Genomic DNA, 21,004 nt, shown 5'->3' with positions numbered 1-21,004 from the left:
GGCAGTAAATTTTTACTGCCTGGAAAGGGAGTGAGAATGCCCTTGACAGTCACAGCTCTTACAGTGAACGACTAAAGGAAAGAGACGAGTAAACAGGTATGAAATATTTTCAGGACTTCACTTTAAAAGGATCAAAGTCCTGCATATTTCATAAATGGGACTGAAGTAGGTGGAATGCTATGACTTTCCCTTAATATCTAGTATATTTTGACAGTAAAAGTGAAGTATTTGCTTACCAGTCCACTGCCCTCGGACACAGGAGAAGAACTGAAACCCACACAGTACGAGCGCATGAGCTGAAATCAGGGCTATATACATCTGGAAACAAGAGAGAGTGCTTACTTTTGACTGCTGCCAGGTAGTAAACCAGACATTCCTTTCAGCCAGCCTTCACTATTGCACAGCAAATACACTTTCCTATTTCAATTTTTAATTCAATACAATGATGTAAAAACAAATTCTAATTAAGTTTGAATCTAAAAATGTGGGCAGAAGTAAAAGTTTACTGATTAGCTCCTAAAGTACAGTACCATTTCACTAATTGTTACTACATAAAATACAGCACAATTAAGATAGTTTAAAATAACAGCACTTTACAAGATTAAAATTAGCATGAGTAGAAATACCTTCCTGCTTGGAGAATATCTTGCATAGGAGGAAAAAAAAACCAACACAAAACAATTGTGACCTTAAGCCATTACTCACTACAAAACACAATCAAAATTGTTATAATCAAGGTAGATTCATACTGAGACCAAGCTGCTGTTGATTTTCACTTACCGTAAACAGAACAAAAAATCTCTGATTTTTCTCCCCCACACAATTATTCACCCACGGGCAGTGGTGATCCATCTTTCGAATACATCGCTTGCAAATACTGAAGGAGAGGAAAAAAGACTTCTGTTGAGAAACAATACTTCACATTTTAACGTAGAAACAAGGGTATCCAGTGGTCATAAGAGAACGTGCTGAAATCTTTCTTGACAAACTACAAACAGTGATTTTACTTGCATTTCCTTAAACTATTTGCTCGCTTACAGCTCAGCTTTTGGTTGTTACAAAACTGACTGTGTACATTAAATATTATTCACAGAAGAAAAACAGTATGAATATGAGAATCACTGCATATCCAAACACACAATCAGGTCCAGTCACTTGGTTTAGACACTTGTGGCACTGAATGAGCAAAGCTTCAGTTCTTTCAAGGTTCAATATTAAAAAATCCCTTCCCTTCCAGAGAAGCTTTTTTAAGCTTCAAGTTTACAGACTTTAAAGTTCTAAATTTAGTTTATGAATGAGAAAATAAAATAAATTCACATCTTTAAGACAGAAACTGTCACTCCCGAGGTTTCAACTGGCCACGCAACTCTAAACATAGGCAATCAAAATCTCAACTAAAGAACACTTCACAATGTCACACCTCACTTCCTCAACATAAACCAAAAATATTGGAACTTTAAGCAGCACACATTCTTTGCCTACTCGTTAATGAATACTTAAACACTACTGTTCTTTGCTAGTTCTGCAACTAATTGCTTAGTTTCTCCTCAGTCCTGAGTCAAGGTTACTTCCAGAAAGAAAAGTCAAATATTTCAGTAAGACCATTTTACACCTGCTGGGCCACGCAGCACCAGAGGGCTCATTTCTTTACGCTCAGGTCCATCTGCAGCCAAACATGAACAGCTACATAAGAGAAACAGAATAGTTGCAACGTGTGCTGAGGTTCTTCCACAAATCAATAGCTTAAGTAAAGCTGATATTTCATTTTCCTAGCTTTGCACCTGAGAGCCACACAAAGAGCTTCAGTTTTTCCTGCAGAACATCCACAATATTAAGCATTTTCATTTCAGCCATTAAAAAGCCAAATAAACCTAAAAAATGCAGGCACTGTTATTCAAAATCCTTTGCTTTTAATGCATGCTTATTTATGTACGGTACCTATCAGTGCTGCAGTGACAAGCCACGAAGCAAAGCTAGATGACTGTCACTACAGTGAAGAAAGAGGTCTGTGTACAGGAAATAAAAGCTCCGAGGCATAAAACAATTTTAAAGTCACCACATATGCATGATTATAAGGTAATTCAGAAAGCAGCAGAACACACTCCTGTGCAGGTTACATGAATGAATCTCACTGCACTTCTGAAGCTCCCCTCGCCCTGAGCTATCATAACCCAGCCCTTACATGCCCATTGCCTCTTGTTTCACAGACATTAAAGACAATTCATCCTCTGATGCAAATAACTTTTTCAACAGCACCTCTTACACATGAAAACCCCACTACCATAACCAAGCACCGCAATCGCTCTCCAGCGAAGAAGAAACAGGTATCACTCAAGAGAAGGCATTCAGAAGGCTCTCCAAAAGCTTTTCATTTCACAGTCTGCTGCCTGCAAGTTCAGCCTCAATTAATTTCCCCAGCTCTGCCGGAAGGCGAGCTACCTCCAGTTACCACAACCATGCCAGCCTCCTAACGTAATACAGAAGATACACTGTCACTCTAAAAAGTATATGAATGTGAAGTACTGAGTAAAATCACATCCAGATTCAACCAAGTCAAACTCTGGAGGATGCGAGGTGGGCAGGACACACTTCTGCTCATTCAGTATTCCTCACAAGCCCACGCGGAACTTGATGCCTGGAACTCTGCCTTCACTTCTGATCTCACACCACAATTCAAACATTCCCAGCCAACAAACTCATAGCAATGCTGAAAACAGCGGTCCTGCCTTCTTCCTACCCCTATTACTTGTATTCTATTCCTTCCCTTGTCCAAGCACAGATGTTCATACAGCAAGAGTCTGGGGAAGTCACTCCATTAGTTGTAACCTGGGTTGCTTCACTGTGCATGAACATTCATGCCTTACACAAGAGGAAGGAGCAATACCGTTGTGTATTGCTGTATCAGCTGTGGATGAAGGAAGGTCTTCTCCAGCTTGGCACTGCTGCTGAAGGCACTGAGGCAGTCACGGGTGCTACCGCTACAGTTCTGAATGCCAAAGATTACATCCAGAAAGACAACAGGTTAAGAGAAAGTGGTCTGGATAACAGAAATTCAGAGGAAGACTGATGCAAACATCTTAGTGCCTTGATTCTGAATAACAGTTCCCCACACACAAATGCAAGCACCCAGAATAGGCTAGAAATATTGACAGCCATGCTCCTTCAGTGGAAATGAAATTGCATTCACTCAGGATCAGCCTCCTTCTAATGCTGAAAGTGTTAACTGCTCAGTAAAATCTCAGTTTAATGTACTCCACTGAGGGCAGATATTTAGCTACGAATAAAAGTTTCCTGTTCTTTTTCCCATCACTAATGCGTATTACGAAACTATTTTCCTTCCTCAAAAGAACTTCTGCTGCAGAGCTGCACAACAATTTTCATAACTACATCATAAGAGCCTCTTCTGTTAATAATTTACTACTCAAAACATGCACTGTGGCTTTGAGTGTAACTATTTCCCAACAGGAACCACCTTCAATTTCCATTTTCAAGTCTCTTCTATCAGCAAATTGCCACTTTAACTACTTGGGACTAGACCATCCTTTTAATGTCCTTGGAATGGGTCTCTAAGCCAATAAAATGTTAGCAGTATAATCCAACAAAACTTTTTTCTATTTGGTACACTTCTGCAGTGCTAAATCTATGGCAAAGAATCAGATTCTGGTAGCTTGTCTACACAGTATGTATTCAACATTCAAAAAATTACAGAAAAAAATTTGCTTTACTGGAGAAAAGGTAACAGCAACTATTAGTAGCATGTATTGTATGAGTAACAGAAACAAAGGCAATTAAATCAGATATTCAGCTGCTGAGAAAAACATGACAGCAGGCTTACAAAAGGATAGCGCTTTCAGGATCTGGCTTTCTTTCAGATGTTCTGTGAAGCCAGCTATGTACCGTGCAAGCATTAAAATGCAGCCTTTGCCCTTATGTGGAATATCTCAGAGTATTTCATCAAGGCACAAAAAAGCAAAATAATTTACAAGATGTGCAAAGCTAGGTCCCTGAACCCTTCGAAAGGATCACAGATTTCCTTCGTTGTAGACATTACTAACCATTCTTGCTCTGCTTTAACAATAAATGCTACTCAAACTCTTGCTATAAACAATGTATTCAGAGTCCCTACTTAGCTTATTTTTGTTCTTCTTCCACAAAGAAACAATAAATTTTCGATGAACACCACCTTATCTGGGATGACAGGCTACTGGGACATCATCCAAGATAATACACTGCCTGCTGAGGATGATGGCCCAGATGTACCCAAGTGACTCTGCAAGGGCACGGACCTGCAGCGCCTCGAGACTCTCCAACACTCCAGCTTCTTTACTCATCTGTAGAGCTCAATGTAAGATGCCTTCATTTAGGGCTGCTTCCAAATTGGTAAGTTCTATTGGGACCGAAGATGTAGGAAAAACTTTACAAAGATATCTGCAAAGTCTCCGTAGGAGCCAGCCTTGTGAGACAAGAAAATTAGCAAGATCCAGCCTACACTCAGCAGAGGCTCTCGGGTGTGTCCCTTTCTCGCATCCCATGAACACAACGCCAGGACGTCTGAACAGACTGCACAAAGCTGTTTTGGATCCCCAGAGATTAACAGCTTATATTCTGCCACAAAAACAAAAAGCAGCTGCACTGCTTCTACCCCCAGGCTCACTGAGCAACCGGTACAGCTGTGTTCATGTAACGCTCTACCAGAGCTAATAAAGCCAGCCAGAATCAAAGTCATTGCCTGGTATCTGCATCCACGCAAAAGCTAACATACACCACAGAGAAACTATCTGAAGATAATTCTATACTTGACAATTCATACATGAAACTTTTCCCTTCACACTCCAGATAAAAAACCCCACTCACATCTGAGAGAAGAGCAAGATTTCAGTGCCAAGGCAGGGTGTTTATAATGGAAACAGCTTCTCAGCCGTAACTTTCACACAGATAAGTGACACACACACCGAGACATTTAATTTAGAAACCACAAATTTACAGAATAATTTGAGAGTCCTGGCAAGACTTCACTCTCTTCTTTTGATGGGCACTAACTCTGAGACTTAAATTTAATATGCCACACAATTCAGTACACATCACTCCTCACACCCAGGGAGAGCCACCAGGAATATTTACATATTTATGTAAGTCTTAATTATGCAGGCATATCTATTTTCAACTCTCACACAATAAACATTACAAATCCATATCCACAGTGCCTGAAAACTCAAAAGACTGAGAATTAATTAAAAATGGACACATTTACTATGTACATAGCACGTTAAGTTCAAATTATCATTACTTCTGTCCCTACTAAAATGAATCTTCAATAAGTGCATTTACCTAATTATGCATACAACAGGTAAAAATACACAGGAAAAAACATTCACAGACCAAAAAGTATTTAAGACCTCACAGCATGAATATTTTTAAAAACTCTTGAGTCTCTTGTTTCTTTCCCCTCATCCACATCCATTTTTGGCCACGGTATATTATATTTATAAAATACTCTGCAATGTACGAATTCGAAGGTTTACTGAACACTAAAATAAATTTGTGGGCAAAAAATTAACGCATAAATATCAGGAATATTATTCCAAGACACAATATGCATAACTGCTTTAAAGAAAGCTATGGCATACCTGCAATGGTGTGCACGTTCAGGTTTGATACTACAGCACTTTGGGCATTTGTAGATCACTTCTCCTGGTTTCAGTTGCAAATTATCCATGTATTCTTTAGTGGCATTTCCTTTGGGTACAGCCCCCTGAAATCATTTCAATCAAAGGACAGAGAGCTTCTTAAATGGTATGAGAACATTTAAAAATACATTTTACAGACTTCATACCAGTAATCTCAGGGTAATTGCTGAAATAAATTCATTTACTCAAAGCTAGTCTGCCATAAGCCAGAATCATTTCCAAATGAATAAATTACCTCTGCTTGACCTCCAATTCGGTTTCATTTCAGCAAGACTTATCTATGGCCAAGTATTAGCATAATTCTGATAGAATCTGCTGTTACCAGCATGCATAAAATGAAGAGGAAGACACATCTTTACACACAGATAGAAGCACTGCAGGTACAATATTTGCTGAGAAGCTCCTGTGGATGAGCACTACTAAGAGAGATGTGCTTCTTACAGCAGCATATGTTAATTGTGGTGACGTTTGATTATTAGGCCAAGTCATCCGCGAAAATTAAATCAGCAACAAGTACTTGAAGGATGGTATTTCAACTTTCTGAATTCAAAATTTAGCCACCTGCCCCATGTGTACAAGTTTTTGAGAATCAACAGTCCTTTTTTCCTTTATACTTAAGCTTTCAGCTCGGACAGTGTCACCACGAACCACCACTGGCTTCTTTATTCTACATGTAGTATCCTCTGCTGCCTTCTGCTACAGGGAAAGTTTGTGTAGCTACATGGTAAACAATTGAAGGAACTGATCCAGAAAAAAAAAAAAAAAACAACCCATCAGGAAATTAAATTATTTTTTAGTGATTAGTTCTCTGAACTGTTCAACACAGAGCTGCACTAGCAGCTGTTTCAACACAATGAGGAAGATGATGAACGGATAGGAATAGCAGGCAGGATTGCTCCTCCCAGTAACAGTATTAATCTAAAGCCTTGCGAGATCAGAATCTAACTCTGGAATAGTAAGAAGAAAATAATGGAAAGTACCACTGTCACCTTGCTTATTTATAGAGCTAATCTGTGACAGGCAGCGACTGTGAAATAAACTGGGATGTGAAATGAAAACACAACGGCCTTTCTGTACCAACTCCTCCAGGCCAGCACCTACTTCACACAGGGACAGCCTTCTCTGGGTTGGCTTAGATCACCTGCAACATTCCATAATTACTTTCCATTCAGAAAAAGCCCATCAGCAACATCATCCCTTTATACAGATACCTTCAGGAAGTTTTCAGGACAGAACTAAGAAACCAGCAGGCACTTCAGATTCAATTGCAAAACAACTCCCTGCTTAGGCAGAAAGTTTTTGTCGCCCATTGCCTGGAATAACAATCTCATGTTTGTATTGCCCAAGACAGAGCCCACGTTCTGCCCCAGATGAACTCTTTGGCTAAGTGGTGCTTCAAACCTGAGCCAGGTGGCATTTGCAGGGATGTGAACTGAAAGAGAGTTTTTTAAACACGCGTGTTGCTGAAGTGATTTTTTGAAATATGAATGTTCTCATTGAAGTTAATACTTCGGTGTAGACATAGGAAATTATCTCAGAGAGAATTTCTAAAACAGAAATTTAGGTTGTTCCAGGTAAATTTATGCTTGTAAAATACGTTTCACATTCACCTATTCATCTGTCACTAGGGACAAAAACTAGCATTTTCCTGATAAAAATATACTCTAGTTCAAAAACATCTTTCATAGTCTCAGACAGTCACCAACTCCTTTCAAGGGAAAAAAAAATATTTTTATAGTTATAAAATTAAACTGAAATTCACATCTGTTTTGAGGCAGTTTATTCCCTTTTTCCTTCAATCTTAGTTTCTGTCACAGAGTTGTGTCTTCCATTCAGAGAATGAGCCAGAAAGGAGTGGAGGAAAAAAGGTAATGATTCATCTCAATCTCTATCATGTTTTATCCATAAAGAACACCATAGCTCTAGAAAGACACACAGGACATTTTTAAGCAATCTAGCCTCAAACCATTAACTTTCCTAGCTGTCACAGTCTGTAGAAGTCATAACATTGCATCACTGGGTGGGGGCTCAGAAGTAAATCAAAGACCTAGAAAACCATTTGCTACAACATCCTGCTGTTTTCTTGTACACTCACATAACTTCTATATAGACTGTTATTGTCTCAAAAAATCTCTCTCTCCCCAGATTTATTCCCTAAAGAGTAAGAGATTTTAGTACAAAATAAGCAATTTAATCTCTTGCAATCTTGAATCGAAGAGTAAGAGTCCTAAGAGACAAGTACTCTCAAGACCTCTTACATCTACGCTGTTCCGATGTGGGTTCAACTTAAATCTCTCTTCCCACTGACTCCAAATACCTAAACACAATAACGCATGAATCATGCAGGACAGTAGTTCTTACTTCATGCCAACAGCACGTCTACCTCTAAAAGTTCTTTCATGTGCCATAAACGGAAGATAGACTTCCAATGATACAACAGGATGAAGCTACAACTTCTTATGAAGTTTGGAAAATACATCTGATGAAAAAACGTAAGAAAAATCAGGACAGAAAAGGCTAAAGGTTTATTAGCTTCTTCAGAAGCCGAGTTAGTATTTTACAAATCAACTGTACTTCCCATGAGCCTACCTCTCCCGTATAAATTTATTTTATACTGCCTGCTCCTCAAGTCAAAAGTTATTTATGGTTTTGTTAACAGAACAATGGGAAAAAGTACAGGTATCATCCCTTCACCTTGAGGGCTTTGAATCTAACACTATTCTACCTAGCAAAAGAAGAATCATACCACTTCTTCAAATTTCTCGCAGACGATGAGCTACACGAGAGAACAATCCAAGGTCAAGGAACGATCGCATACTTACTGGATCAGTTAGCATAGTTCTCAGATGCGATGACAAAGCTAGTACTGCCAAGCAGTTAAAGAGAACACCGTTGATCACAGAGTACCAAAAGTCTTTGGAAGGCAGCAACATGACAAAAGTCACTACGAAGTCTGCATAGACAACCAGAAGCCATGTCATTATAGCACAGACCATACCACAGCCATCTCGGATGAACCAAACCCTCTCTGCCGTGTCAGCCTCTGAGGAAGAGGAATCGTAGCTGTCATTTTCAGCAAGAAGCGGGTGGTGCTCAACATCACGAAATCTGTGCCCTGATGACTGCATGGTTTTCTGGCCTTGCCCTGCAGGAAGCAAAGGTACCGTTACTATGCATAAGGAAACTAGAAATACAGGTGGCTCTTGTTTTTTTATTTCTGCGAGATAAAACATATCCAAGTTCAAATCAGATCACTTAAACTTTTTTGATCAAAACCTGAACAATTCTATGAGTAAAGATGAAATATTTCTGTAATCAACAGATACTAATTTACAAAGTTTCATCAACAATTTTGTAAGCCGTAAACTTTTTTTTCTATCATGCAACTTCAGTGTTTGACAAAGGGATTTTAGAATGGTTTCATTTCCATCTTGCCGTGCATATAAATCATTCTTTTGTTAAAAATGCAACCTCTTTCTTTAATCTAAAATGGCAAAGTCTTCATTAAGTTACAGCTCACGTCCCTCAGAAAACAGCAAATTATGGCACCAGACTGTTGACTTTTCATACTGGTCCAGGAACCCAGGGAAGAGCAGAAGTGAAAAACAGAATGGAAACAAAGCTGTTCTAGTACAGTGGTCACAAGAAAAACCACAGCAAGTTAGAAAGCAGCTAAATTTCTTGACAAAAGTGCTATTGTATTGAAAAAACCACAAATCTGTTGGAAAGATATACTGGATAACTTACAAAACAGTCTCAGATCAGACCAAACGTAAGGGAAACACACGGCAGTGGTTAAACTAGTATGGTAATGGATTACATGAATCAGATTTTCAAAGAATACATTTAATTAATTTAATTTCATGAAAACCAGTTTAGGGCTTTGTTGCTGTTCCAATGCGGAACAAAAACAAAACTTAAAACCTTAACAGTTTTCATGACAACAGAATTATTTCCCAGACATCTCTAACAAGCAAAGATACGGAATGGCAGAACTGAAGTGCTATCAACAAACAGGAGACAAATTAAAGCTTAAACACTATGCATCAAGAACAGCCTGCTACTTTAAAAGTATACTGTGTTCTAAAAATCACATTGATTCACGCTGTTAAAGGTCATGCCTGAGAGAAACTTGAAAGCATTTATATTGATTGCTGACAGCCACACAGAAGTCTCCGTTTTTTCCCCTTATTAATGGTAGCCTATATATGACTGGTAGGAATTATGGCACCTCCATTTACATTCCAAGACCTTGAATATAGGATCACTTCGTTAGTCTAGAACAGCCAAAGTGACCATTACCAAGTAAAGACACTCACACTGAGATAATTTTCGGACACAGCTATGCATTTCTAAACCCTAAAGTCTCAGTCCTACCTACCAGGCATCAGATAAACATATTCTGCCCAGTAAACGTTTCTGATCCTTAAGCCTTAATGCTAGAACAAGGCAGAAATAATCCAAGAGACTGGAAATGAAAACAAGTATAAACAGATTGCAGCGTAGAGATCCCAGAGCAACAGCTAAAGCAGCTAGCTGAGATGCTCACAGCACACAGTTAAGTGTGCGCTACGTTCTTTGGTTGGGAAACAGAACAAACTGGAATACAGCTTTGGTGCTTGGATCTACTCACTAACAATGCAATATTAAATTTCTAACAAGTACATTGTGTTTTCTATCCATATGTTGGCAGGTTTTTTGTTTGTTTATTTTTTTTATTTTGTTTGTTTTTTTACACTGAAGTCCCTACTCTTACCAGAATGCCGCTACTAAGCCACTATGATGTAGTCACATACTAGAAAAATACCTTAGAAAAGAATAAACTTCACCTCCCTTAAAAGCAATTTGAGTGTAACTTAACCTAGATAAGGCCCTCTTTTCAGCCACTTCAAGTTACCCTAATCTTTCTAAATGTTTACAGTCAGAATTACAATCTACGCCAATTAATTTCAACAGCACTTTGGGACACCAACCACACCTTGTGGTCAAGACTTGTAAAAGAAAATTCAAGTTTAATGAAGCCTGCGTAATCAGCAGGCATACCTAGGCAAATCAGCTATTACTTAATCAAAAATGGGGATATAAAACTTTCAAGAAATGTTATTGTCTAACTTATTCTCTCTCAAAAAAAGACCTACAGAAAAGTACATACAATGAACCTCTAAGCCTTGAAGTATATGAAGAGGCAAAGTTATCACACATACAAAATATCCAACAAATGCTATAAAGAGCCAAACTTCTTCTAAAGAGATAAGTGGCAGTACTGCAGAAACAGTCAACTACAGCGCATTCACACGTTAGTATTTTGTCAAAACATATTTTCACTGACAAATTCCAGTTTTGTTAACGCAAGTTTAGGGTAAATTCAACCAAATTCACAATGGCAAAAGTACTAGCTTTTCCCAATATTTCAGTATTTTTCCCCAATTTTATAATTTTGTTTAAAAAAAAAAAGTCAATACGTAAGTAATTTGGAACATTTTTCCAAACAACGTGTCTTTTTTTTTTTCCTCTCGCCAAAGGACTGTTTAGAAACCCTGCAACCCCTCTCCCTCAATACCTCCTGCTGCACAGATGTTTTGAACTGTCTCAGAGGAATCACTGAATCAAAACCAAACTCCCAATTCTGAAACTTCCTATAGAACAGAAATTTGGAACTCCTTCCAGCTAAGGTCCAATACCTCAAAAGAAAAAATATGCAAATATTTTTCAATCAAGGCAAGTTTTCAGCTGCTCAAATCAACAAGTTATCTTAAATCAAAACAGATACCAAGATTCTGAAAAGAAAACTCCAAACCCATCAGTATTTGTGTATGTTACGACAAATGTGAATTTCAGATCAATTGTGCAAGCAATTCCTTTAGGATACAAACGAAATGACATAAAATTACCGTATTCATTTGGTTTAACTGTATTAAAGACAACCAAGGAATTTTTTAGCTCAACAGAAAAAAACCTCACATACCTCACAAACGTTTTGTACGTTATTCTGACATCATGTCCTTCCTTGGGGCTACCCTAGGCTATTTACATAGTCATATCTGATGTAATCTGAAAAGAAATCGTCATCAACCTGATTAGTAAAGCACGTTAAGAAAACAGTGTTAGGCACAAATAACATACATAGACAGTAGTACTTTGAAATACGCTGCAAGGACTGACAGCAAACAAGCTTCTGATCAAGACAAAAAAAAAACAAAACCAAAAACTTTTAGATTAAGCTATCAAACTAAAAAAAATCTAATCAGTGTTCCAAGTAGCATTAAATTTATCTTGTTCATTGTTTTTTAAGATGAGTTGGCTATCCAGATTTTAGCATTACAAACTAATGTATCCAAACAGCTACTACTTTTTCCCCATTTGCCACTCCCGTAGGACTAAGAGACAGAATATGCAAAAAAATAATCATCTTACTGTCTTCAGAGCTTCCAGCAACGTTTTCACTAGCAGGTTATTAATAACAAGCATGCACGCCTACCACTATTTTTATAACTGTAAGGTAAGATAGGAAAAAAAAACTGTTTTACCTTTAATTATTAGACCAAGCTATGGCCAATTTAGAACAAAGCTACTCATTCCAGAATCTGTATATAAAAGAAAGCGGCCCACAACCATCCAAATGGAATACGCACTCAGAAAGTTCTCCCTGCTAGAATTCTACCACGTAGGCAAGTAATTACCATGAGACTTACGATATACAAATAGGTATAAGGACTGAAATGCTACCATAAGCCATCCTAGCCATGCTTAATTTTCACAATACAAGTGTTCCATGATCTTGAAACACATTGCTTTGTTTTCACAAGGACATAATACTCAAATCCAACACAGACTGTGCAAAGTAAGAGAGCACCAATAGTTTTAAAAGTGTAGAAGATTTCCTTTTTCATAATGAAATAAGAGAAAGAAGAACCTATTTTATTCAGAAAACCAAGTACTTCAAAGCTTGAAAATTTTAGCAGTTAACTTTTGAGAATCACCACATGGCATTTGGAGCAGGACTGCAGCACAAAACCTTGAGTTAGATTTGTTTGGGGAAGAGAATAGAAGAGATGTCAGCCTGAATTTCTGACTGGAAAAGTTAGCGACCACATGCACGTTGCACAGAAAGTGCTGCTGCACTGGTTTCTGGCAAATTAAGTTGGGATCTCTGCTCCGCACAACGACATTGACTGCCTTTGTCGTTCTCTCACCCAGTCCTGCTGCAGCAAACTAACATCTGTCTGGAAATGAGATGCCCAATACATGATGAGGGAAGATTTTCTTGCTTTGCTTCGCGTAGTACAGGATAAAATGACTAGCCTGGAGTAGGAATATCAAATTTGCGTCTGTTTAAACTTGGCTAAGAAGTATCTAGGTTTGTTTCTTCAGTTGTTTTATTTTCCAGTATTTAAAATAAGCTTTGTAAGCTTCACCCTTTCAGTTGAAAGGTTAATTTAAATTAACATATTTTGAGAGTAATGCAAGGATTCTGACATTTAACAGCGACAGAGAATTCTAAACTATCTACTTGTAAAGGAAAGCTTCTGAAACTAGTTTTTTAGAAAAAAAAAATCCAAATACAACATTATTGATTGAGTTCTTCACCACACATTTTCAAATTTTGCCAATTCAAGAGGAATTATACCAATGCAGACCCCCCCCCCAGAAAATGAGAAGCCTCTTATCTCATTTTAAAAAACCTCATATATTCTACGGCAAGTCCAAAAGGTAATGCAATTGCTTATTATGCACACATAACAGCATGAAGCTACTGATTGCTTTCTGGTTTGCTTTATAAATAAGCTTTTATGCTCTTGTTTAACAAGTTTTGACAATATTGTGAAATCCACAATCATTAACTTGTCATTGACATGGCATTTTGTGAAAGCTAAGTAGAAACACACAAAAAGAAGACAGGTTGAGTGTATCACACTAATTTGCAATGTCACCCACTCGTTCCCCGAGTCGAAGATGACGAGCAATAGAAGACGACACGCTAAGGCTCCGTAGGTGAAATACTAAAGTCAGAGTAATCATTCGAAATCGTTAACAGAGAATTTATTGACAAGACAGTGATATGATTTGTTCAGTCAGTTCCCTAATCCTAAATGTGCAAGATTTCAGTGTTTATCACAGCCTCATTAGTTACCGGTTTATGTGGAAGTGCCACCCAGTTCAGCTTTTGCGGGAATAATACATTTAGTCATTCTCATGTGATTTCCCCCTCCCCTGCTCCTGTATGTCATTCTCCTCTCCAGTTGCCCACACCATTACCCCCCACCTTGGTCCCCTTCAAGGGGGAAGAGGATCAATGTTTGAAAAGCACTTAAACTTCATGAAGAGCTAAGCATCCCCACTGAGATGCTTACAGCTTTCCTCTAGATTATTAATTTATTTGCTTCAGTGCCTGCTCTAATCAAATTTACATCGAGTCTCTGTTGCAGACTTAAAGTACAAACCTCCAGGACAAGGCACTACACTTCAACCTCTAATACGCCAAACAACAGGTTTTAATTTGACCTTCTAAAAATCTTTATCTAGCATTGGAAGATAACATTAAATTATTCAGTGTTTCGTGCAAAATGTCACTGTTTGCAAGACGATTATATTAAACCTAATCTAACGCAGTTCCACTCTTAGGCATCATTTGACATTCTCAGGTTGAGAATGTCTCATCTGACCTGCACCTCACTGTTAATGAAACACAGGCCCAAAATGCAGATGAATTTGTGGAATAAAAAGAACTTTTGAAGAAGCTACATTAAAAGCTCATGATCGCTGGAAATACGGTCTTGTAAAATGACTGTGCCTAAGACGCTTTTAGCTTTCCAATAGAGCTGAAGAAGATCCACTGCAACAGTAAACCTCCTTTCTCTGAGTTTACTGCAAGCAGGTTACCAAGGGCATTGGGAAGATGAATGATACAGTACAATCATTGTATCATGAGGCCCCTGCACTGTCAATTAAATGAAAAATAAAAAAGAGCACTTCAGGGTTAAGCACAGTCCTTTTCCCTGCTATTTTTTTGAAGAAGAAAGGAAAAACATTGCTGTAGGAAAAAACCCTAGTTTTCACTTACTTTTTTAAACAGATGCACAAATAAGAATTTATATACAAGTGAAAAATTCATCACCTGTCAAAGTCTAAATCTTATTTGATTGCTTTCTCCTTCAAGCTATACAACAGAATTCCTTAGATTCTTCATATTTCAGTTACAAAGCAATAAAAAGAATGCCTTTATTTCAACATTTCTAATTGTGTACTGCTAAGTCAGTAATCGCAGGGACACTAACAGATATTGCACGCTAGAATAATAATCCTGCAGTGCTTACATACGGTGGATTTAAAACTTACCTAAAGCACAGCATTGGCGGTGAATCAAAATCACAGAACTGTAGTCTCTCATTAAAAGGTTGCAGTGTAAACATTAACTTCAAATAACTGCAAAGATTTTAAGTAAACCACATGGGCACACCTACTACTGCATCCAATTCCGTGGGCAATCCGGACCATTGGTTGTTGGCAGATAAATACCCGTCAGATAACGTCAGGACAGAAGCACGCCTCATTTAGGCGAATAACCTACTTTTTATTACAGATATATGCAATCCGAACTGCAAAGCCATTTAATAAGTAAACTGTGGCTTGTTTCAGCTTCTTCTCAGCGACTGGTCTAGCAAACAACCTCAAAGCAAACAAATAAAACTACTCCAACAACTACACCAACCAGTAGCTGCACTGAAAACTCTCTAGCTCAGCCCAAGCAACAGCCGAGCTCTGTACAAGCAAACCCTGCTAGGTACCAGGGCTTCCAGGCTGAACCTCCTCAGCAACCGTAACACGTGTAAGAACTGCTAGAGTAGCAAGTATTCAGAGGAACCAGTCCATCAACTACAACCCCAGTTTAGCCCTGACAGACTCACTTTTTGCTATCTGTAATTACAAAGAGATACGCCCAATTTCGACAGTTTGGGACACAGGTAACCCGTATCTGCTCTGCTGCAGGCACACAGCGACCCTTTGCAGTGGAAACACGTAACTCATGTGGTGCTGTTTACATACAAGCACCTGGCAGCAGAGTCAAGAGACAACCTTCAGACGGCACATATTCAACACAGCCAAGTTGTAAGCTGTTGTAAGGATTCTCCTTACACCAGTCTCTTACGGAACAAGTGTCGGGCCATAGGAAGACACTGGAATTGTTTCTTTTCAGCTCTGAGAAAGCACAAAAATAACATCCAAGGTGTTCAGCAAGGTAACTTTTTGACAACAGATTTTTTTCCCCCACAGATGTGAAAGTTAAAGAAAACATATTTCACGGGACTCTGATTCCCAACAGATACATGCTATCTGATACACGAAGAGTTCATTGAGCTACGACAGCATGGGACAGAACACTTCTGGGCTAAACAACCTTCACCTGAGAGAAAGACATGAACACGATCTAGATGAGTAACGGCTGCGCTTTATATCTTACCTGTTTTGGAGCACAGCCACAAATTCAAACACAGAGTAGACTCTAGAAAGTTAAATGCTTATTGTTAGGTGGAAACGGAAAGTTTTACTCCTTTGCCAACGGCAATTGGTTTAATCACATTCTCTTTCAGAGTATAATGTTTTAATTCTAATTTTTGCATTCATCAATATACACTATACCCGCACACTCAACTGAAGATAGCTTAGGTATTACGTTTACTGATTGCACTGTGATATCAGGCTGGCAAAACCATTTTTCTGTCAGTTATTATATCCATATCCACATGTGATTCTTCCTTCCAGGTTCCAAACAGTAATGTCACAGATCAAAGCTGAACTATTTTCACTAGCAATTTTCAGTATTGATTGAAGGAGTGTTAAAGCTTTCGTTTGAATGGTTCCTCATATCAGACATATAAAGCCTCACATTTCCTCTGTATTCTTCATCTTCAGCCTTTCAACTGCCCCAGATTTCTATCAATTTACTTTCCTTAACAGTTCTAAGTCTTCATAAAAGGCACAAAAGATAAATCTATCAGATATATACAATACGAAATATACTACATTGGAGCAAAACCAAGGAAGTTTTAGAGATGACAAGCATTATCAATTTCTTTTAGCCACAAAAAGCTTTCAGCTATTTAAGTCTAACCTAAAACCGCTGAAATTTTACATCAGCTTCATCTAATAATGAATCAGTACAGCTCTACTTTATCTGTAAATTTTCAAAGTCAGAGCGTACCCACTTCAAAAGATCTAATTTAAGTCCGTTAATGTGAATAGTCACAGTGACTTCAACCTAATTATGTCTTCAGGAAAGTGAACTGTTGCATCACTGTATTTCAGCATCCTGATACCATTATACAACTGTGTATGTAGTACAGAAAATAGCCAGTGATTTCCTAATCCTTTTCTGACAGCACCGACCACATTCGTGCTGTGCCGTAGGAATCCATCTTCCCCTTTTTCAGAGTGTGAACTATCTGCATTCCCACTTGCTGTAAGTGCTGTTCATCCCTGCTGGAAATAAGGAAAACTAGCACCACATACATCAGCTGAACTCCCCGGGGCAAGTGCTAGGACGTTACGGAAAACCGTGGTGTCTCAATCAAACGGTTCCCTCCCCTTCCAGCTTCCCACGGCGGCAGCTCAGACTACAGCACAACTGCGCTGGGGCACAGGGACACTTCCACGCACTCATTTCCATAGCTGCTGATGGATTATTTTAATGATTTAAAAAAAAAAAATAAAATAACCCGAAAAGAGGCAGTGGCACAGCCAAGACCTACAAACACCCTGCTAAGAGCCGGCAACAAACACCGCCCAGCCCTCAGCCCGACCTGCCCCAGGAGAGCAGGCTGATCCCCGCTAACCTTCCCCGCTCGTCCTTCACCAGGCCACCGCGCTCCTTCCCCGCCGGGCCGGGCCTCCCCGAGGGCCGGGGGGAGCGCGGGGCAGGCCCGCGGCCGGGGGAGCGGCGGTGGGCTCCTCTGAGGGGAACCAGGCTGGGTGGCCCGGGGAGGGAACGGGGGTGCATTTACCTTAGCGGCGGCGGCCCCGCTGCCCTCAGAGCTGCGGCTGGCGCCGTGCCGGCGGCGCGGTGGGGGCGAGCCGGAGCCGGGGCCGAGCCGGAGCCGGGGCCGAGCCCCCGCCGCTGGGCCGCCGTCCCCGCCACCGTGCCCGTGGCCGGGCCGCTCCGCGGAGCCGAGGACTCCCGGAAGCGGGAAGGGCAGCGCCGCAGGAGGCGGAAGCGGAGAGCCCCGCACTGCGCAAGCGCCGCGGGAGGCGGGGGGGGGGCCGGCCTCTAGGCGCGCTGCGCAGGCGCCCACGAACGGCAGCGGGGCTCTGCTCACTGCGCGCATGCGCACTCCGAGCGGGACGTCCTCGGGGAGCCGACTGTCCGGCCGGAGGAAAGTCCGCGGGTGCGCATGCGTGCGGCGCCGCCGGTGGGCGGAGTGCTGCGCGGGGCGCCGCGCTTCGCCTGAGGGCCCGAGGCCGGAGCTGCCCTGCATCCGGTAACCGTGCCCCCTCCGGCCGCTGCAGCCGGACGGTTTCCCCTCAGATTTTCAAATAATCGTAAAAATGGGTTCGTAGTCTTCTGAGGTCACGAGCGGCGGCAGAGTGAAGATGCGGGGCCTGTTGGCAGGGCGGCCTCAGCCCCGCGCCTCCCGTGCAGCGCCCGGGCTGTCAGGCCGTCGTGTTACCGCGTCCCTGTGGAAGCTGGCAGCCGGGGCACAGTCCTGTGAGATCTTCATCACCAGCAGCATTGCAGTCCGGCAGCAGCTGCACATCTGCCTGCACCCGCGATGACTGAATACCGATCCAGAGCGTTTTAGTTCAGTTCTTCCACGAAGGGCTTTGGCTTTATGCCCCTACGCTAGGTTTTGCGGTGATATTTCATTACGGTCGCTCGTTACTTCAGAGAGTCTCAGGAGGATGATGCGCCACCCAAGTTGAAGGCCTCTGTCTGTGTACTAGACTTGGTGAACCTAAGCTTCAGCATCAGCAGTTAAATTAGACAATTTTTGAAATAACAGATGATAGTAATTCAGTATTTTCCACTGCATATTAGGAAAAACAGATACCCGGTAGCTTTAAAAACGAGATGCAAAATAGCAAACCTTGCAGTGTGTGAGCTGATGATACGTTTGAAATGCATTATAAAAAGCTGAAGGATGACAAACGGAAATAATGACAGCTTGGACACGCTTCTGCATCCCGCTTTTTCCTTGTAGCATGACCACCATCTAGTGGGACACGGGCAGCAAGCGCCTAAGTGGTTGTGTGTGCTGGTAAGTACAGTGAAATACAGCTGCCCACATGTCTGCGTGTGTTTCTGCTGTTTTTATTTTTGCATTTCCTTCTGTTTCAGTGCTGAAACAATTAGGGACTTCCGAAAAGCTTGGGTTTGTGCATAGTCTTCTATTTCCCAACAGCAGGGTTTCACACACCAAAAGGAATTACTCAGTGACAATGTCTCTGCTGTTCGAATGAAACTATGTAAACAACTAGACACAAGATCCTAAGAGCCGATCTTTTTGTAAAACTTCCTTCTCCCTCCATTTTTTTTCCCTTAATATAACTACTATGTCATTTATCCAGGAATAAAAACAAAATTAAGAAAAGGATTTTTTCTTGGGTACATACTTATGGGGATGCAGTGCTGATTATAGTGAGAAAAACGAGATGCATTACCTTCCTCGTGCTTTTGTCTCACGGTGGCCGATCTGTGACAGTTACAAAATGAGGTACTGTCTTGGGTTTTTGTAGCAATATCAACTAGACGAGGCTCTGCCTGTCGTCACACCCAGGAGGCTGTACACCTCAGCAGTTCCCACACATCCTTTTCTAGTGACTGCTTCTAATTCCGTGGAAGCTTTGCAATCTGTTTCTGTGGAACTGGTGTTTAATAACTTGTCACTACAGCGTAACTTGTGCGTTTGTCCACCGGATGGTGCAGCCCTGGGGCAGCCTAAGTAGTGTTGGTTCTGTTGGCTGCGTGACGCTGGCAAGCAGCGTATCTCCAGGTGCAAATGCAGGGAGAAATTTTTTAAAGAAACATCACATATAATTACATGTAACTTAAATATAGGCTGAAACCAAGAAATTCTCTCCCAGATCTGAGCTTTCTTGAAGTGCAGGCATGTCTGAGTCTCTTACTACGGATGTGAGCCTAGCCATTACTTCTGGATGTAGTTCTGAAAATCCAGATTCGTTTGCAGCGCTCTGAGCAGGAGAGGCCATGACACATTTTTTTTCTCTTGGCTTTGATTTCTGCTCAAACGCTGTTAGAGAGACTGGATGGCTTTGCACAGCCAGTACCGTCAGTGCCCACTGCAGTGCAAAGATCTTGAGAACCAGTTTGGACCTCAGAGCGACGCTTCATCTGATTTTCCAGGCCCTTGATTTCTGAGGGTGCCGAAGGATTTTTTCTGATGGAATACAGTCCTGACATACCAATTTCCTTTGCCAGGCAGCTGGATTTAAAAGAGGCCGTGCTGTTGAAAGTGTTCACTGGGCAATGAGAAGTTTGATGGTCAATATTGCAACTTGCGTAAGAGCAAGTTAGCAAATTTATGCTTCATATGCTATAATTCTTAAATTCAGCTGGCTTTGTTCTCTGTATTTTTAGTGCCATGCATCAGTTGCATGTTTCTCATTTCCTCCTGAACTTTCAAACAAACAAATCAGTTGAATGTTTTCCTCCTCACATTTTTGCTAAATGTGTAGAGCAGATCTTAGACTTGTTTTAATATGCACAGTGTTGGTTTTGCCACGCTAAAAACATTACCAGACATGTCAGGACTTTGGTTCTTCTGCTGGTTTGGAACCCATTTCCACCGCAAACAATATTGCCAAGATAAATTGTTTGCCAGAGATAACTTCAAGTCCTCAAACAAATTACCTAAGAAATGTTGAAACATAATGCTGCGCGAAGCAAATTGTTTCCATGCTTCCTGTCCCTGTAGGAAGGAACGGAGCTTATCTCTGTTACAGATTCCATCGAGACAGCCACAATGCCTTCACCGGTGCGCTGGTTAGACCACGGGAGATTGTGAATACTTCACAAATCAGAAATGAAATATTCAGGCCCCACTTATCCTCCCCTCAGAAATGCAAATACTGAAATTCAAATGATTTGTACAGGGACTCCAGCAGTTCAGCAAAGGGCAGTGAAGCTGCTCATGGATTGCGTTAGGAAAAAAAAAAAGAGTTGACAAGAATCTGTTGTTTGCCTTACAATCTCAAGCAGACTACTGCTGCTGAGGGTGTAATTATGCATGTTTGTAATTTGTGTGGATTTCTCCCCATTGAGTATTGCTTTGTGTCAATACTGTGTTTAAATGTGAACCAAAAAT

The 21,004-nt window shown here is 40.7% G+C and overlaps 1 protein-coding gene across 7 annotated transcripts in view; it reads right to left on the bottom strand.

Annotated features, from left to right (window-relative positions):
- The window catches only part of ZDHHC7 (zDHHC palmitoyltransferase 7), a 37,042-nt gene extending 19,194 nt beyond the window's left edge, over positions 1-17,848 (bottom strand). For 2 of the 7 annotated variants that reach the window (XR_015259975.1, XM_086757822.1), the window contains exons 1-6: positions 17,687-17,848; positions 11,653-11,738; positions 8,510-8,832; positions 5,628-5,752; positions 781-877; positions 237-318 (exon numbers count right to left, since the gene is read on the bottom strand). Coding sequence is in view for 6 of the 7 variants with exons in the window: in XM_086757822.1 (XP_086613948.1) it covers positions 237-318; positions 781-877; positions 5,628-5,752; positions 8,510-8,815 (610 nt within the window). In the remaining variant the exon portion in view is untranslated. Of the gene's footprint in view, positions 1-236; positions 319-780; positions 878-5,627; positions 5,753-8,509; positions 8,833-11,247; positions 11,266-11,652; positions 11,739-17,518; positions 17,539-17,686 lie in introns of those variants that run through there. The other 5 variants (XM_086757823.1, XM_086757826.1, XM_086757824.1 and 2 more) reach the window with 5 other exon arrangements.
- Between the last annotated feature and the right edge of the window lie 3,156 nt (positions 17,849-21,004).

This window comes from Chlamydotis macqueenii, chromosome 13 (assembly GCF_036417535.1).
Source record: "Chlamydotis macqueenii isolate bChlMac1 chromosome 13, bChlMac1.mat, whole genome shotgun sequence".
NCBI lineage: Eukaryota > Metazoa > Chordata > Aves > Otidiformes > Otididae > Chlamydotis > Chlamydotis macqueenii.
The sequence above is the reverse complement of the archived record's forward strand: the minus strand, read 5'-3'. Positions and strand labels throughout refer to the sequence as shown.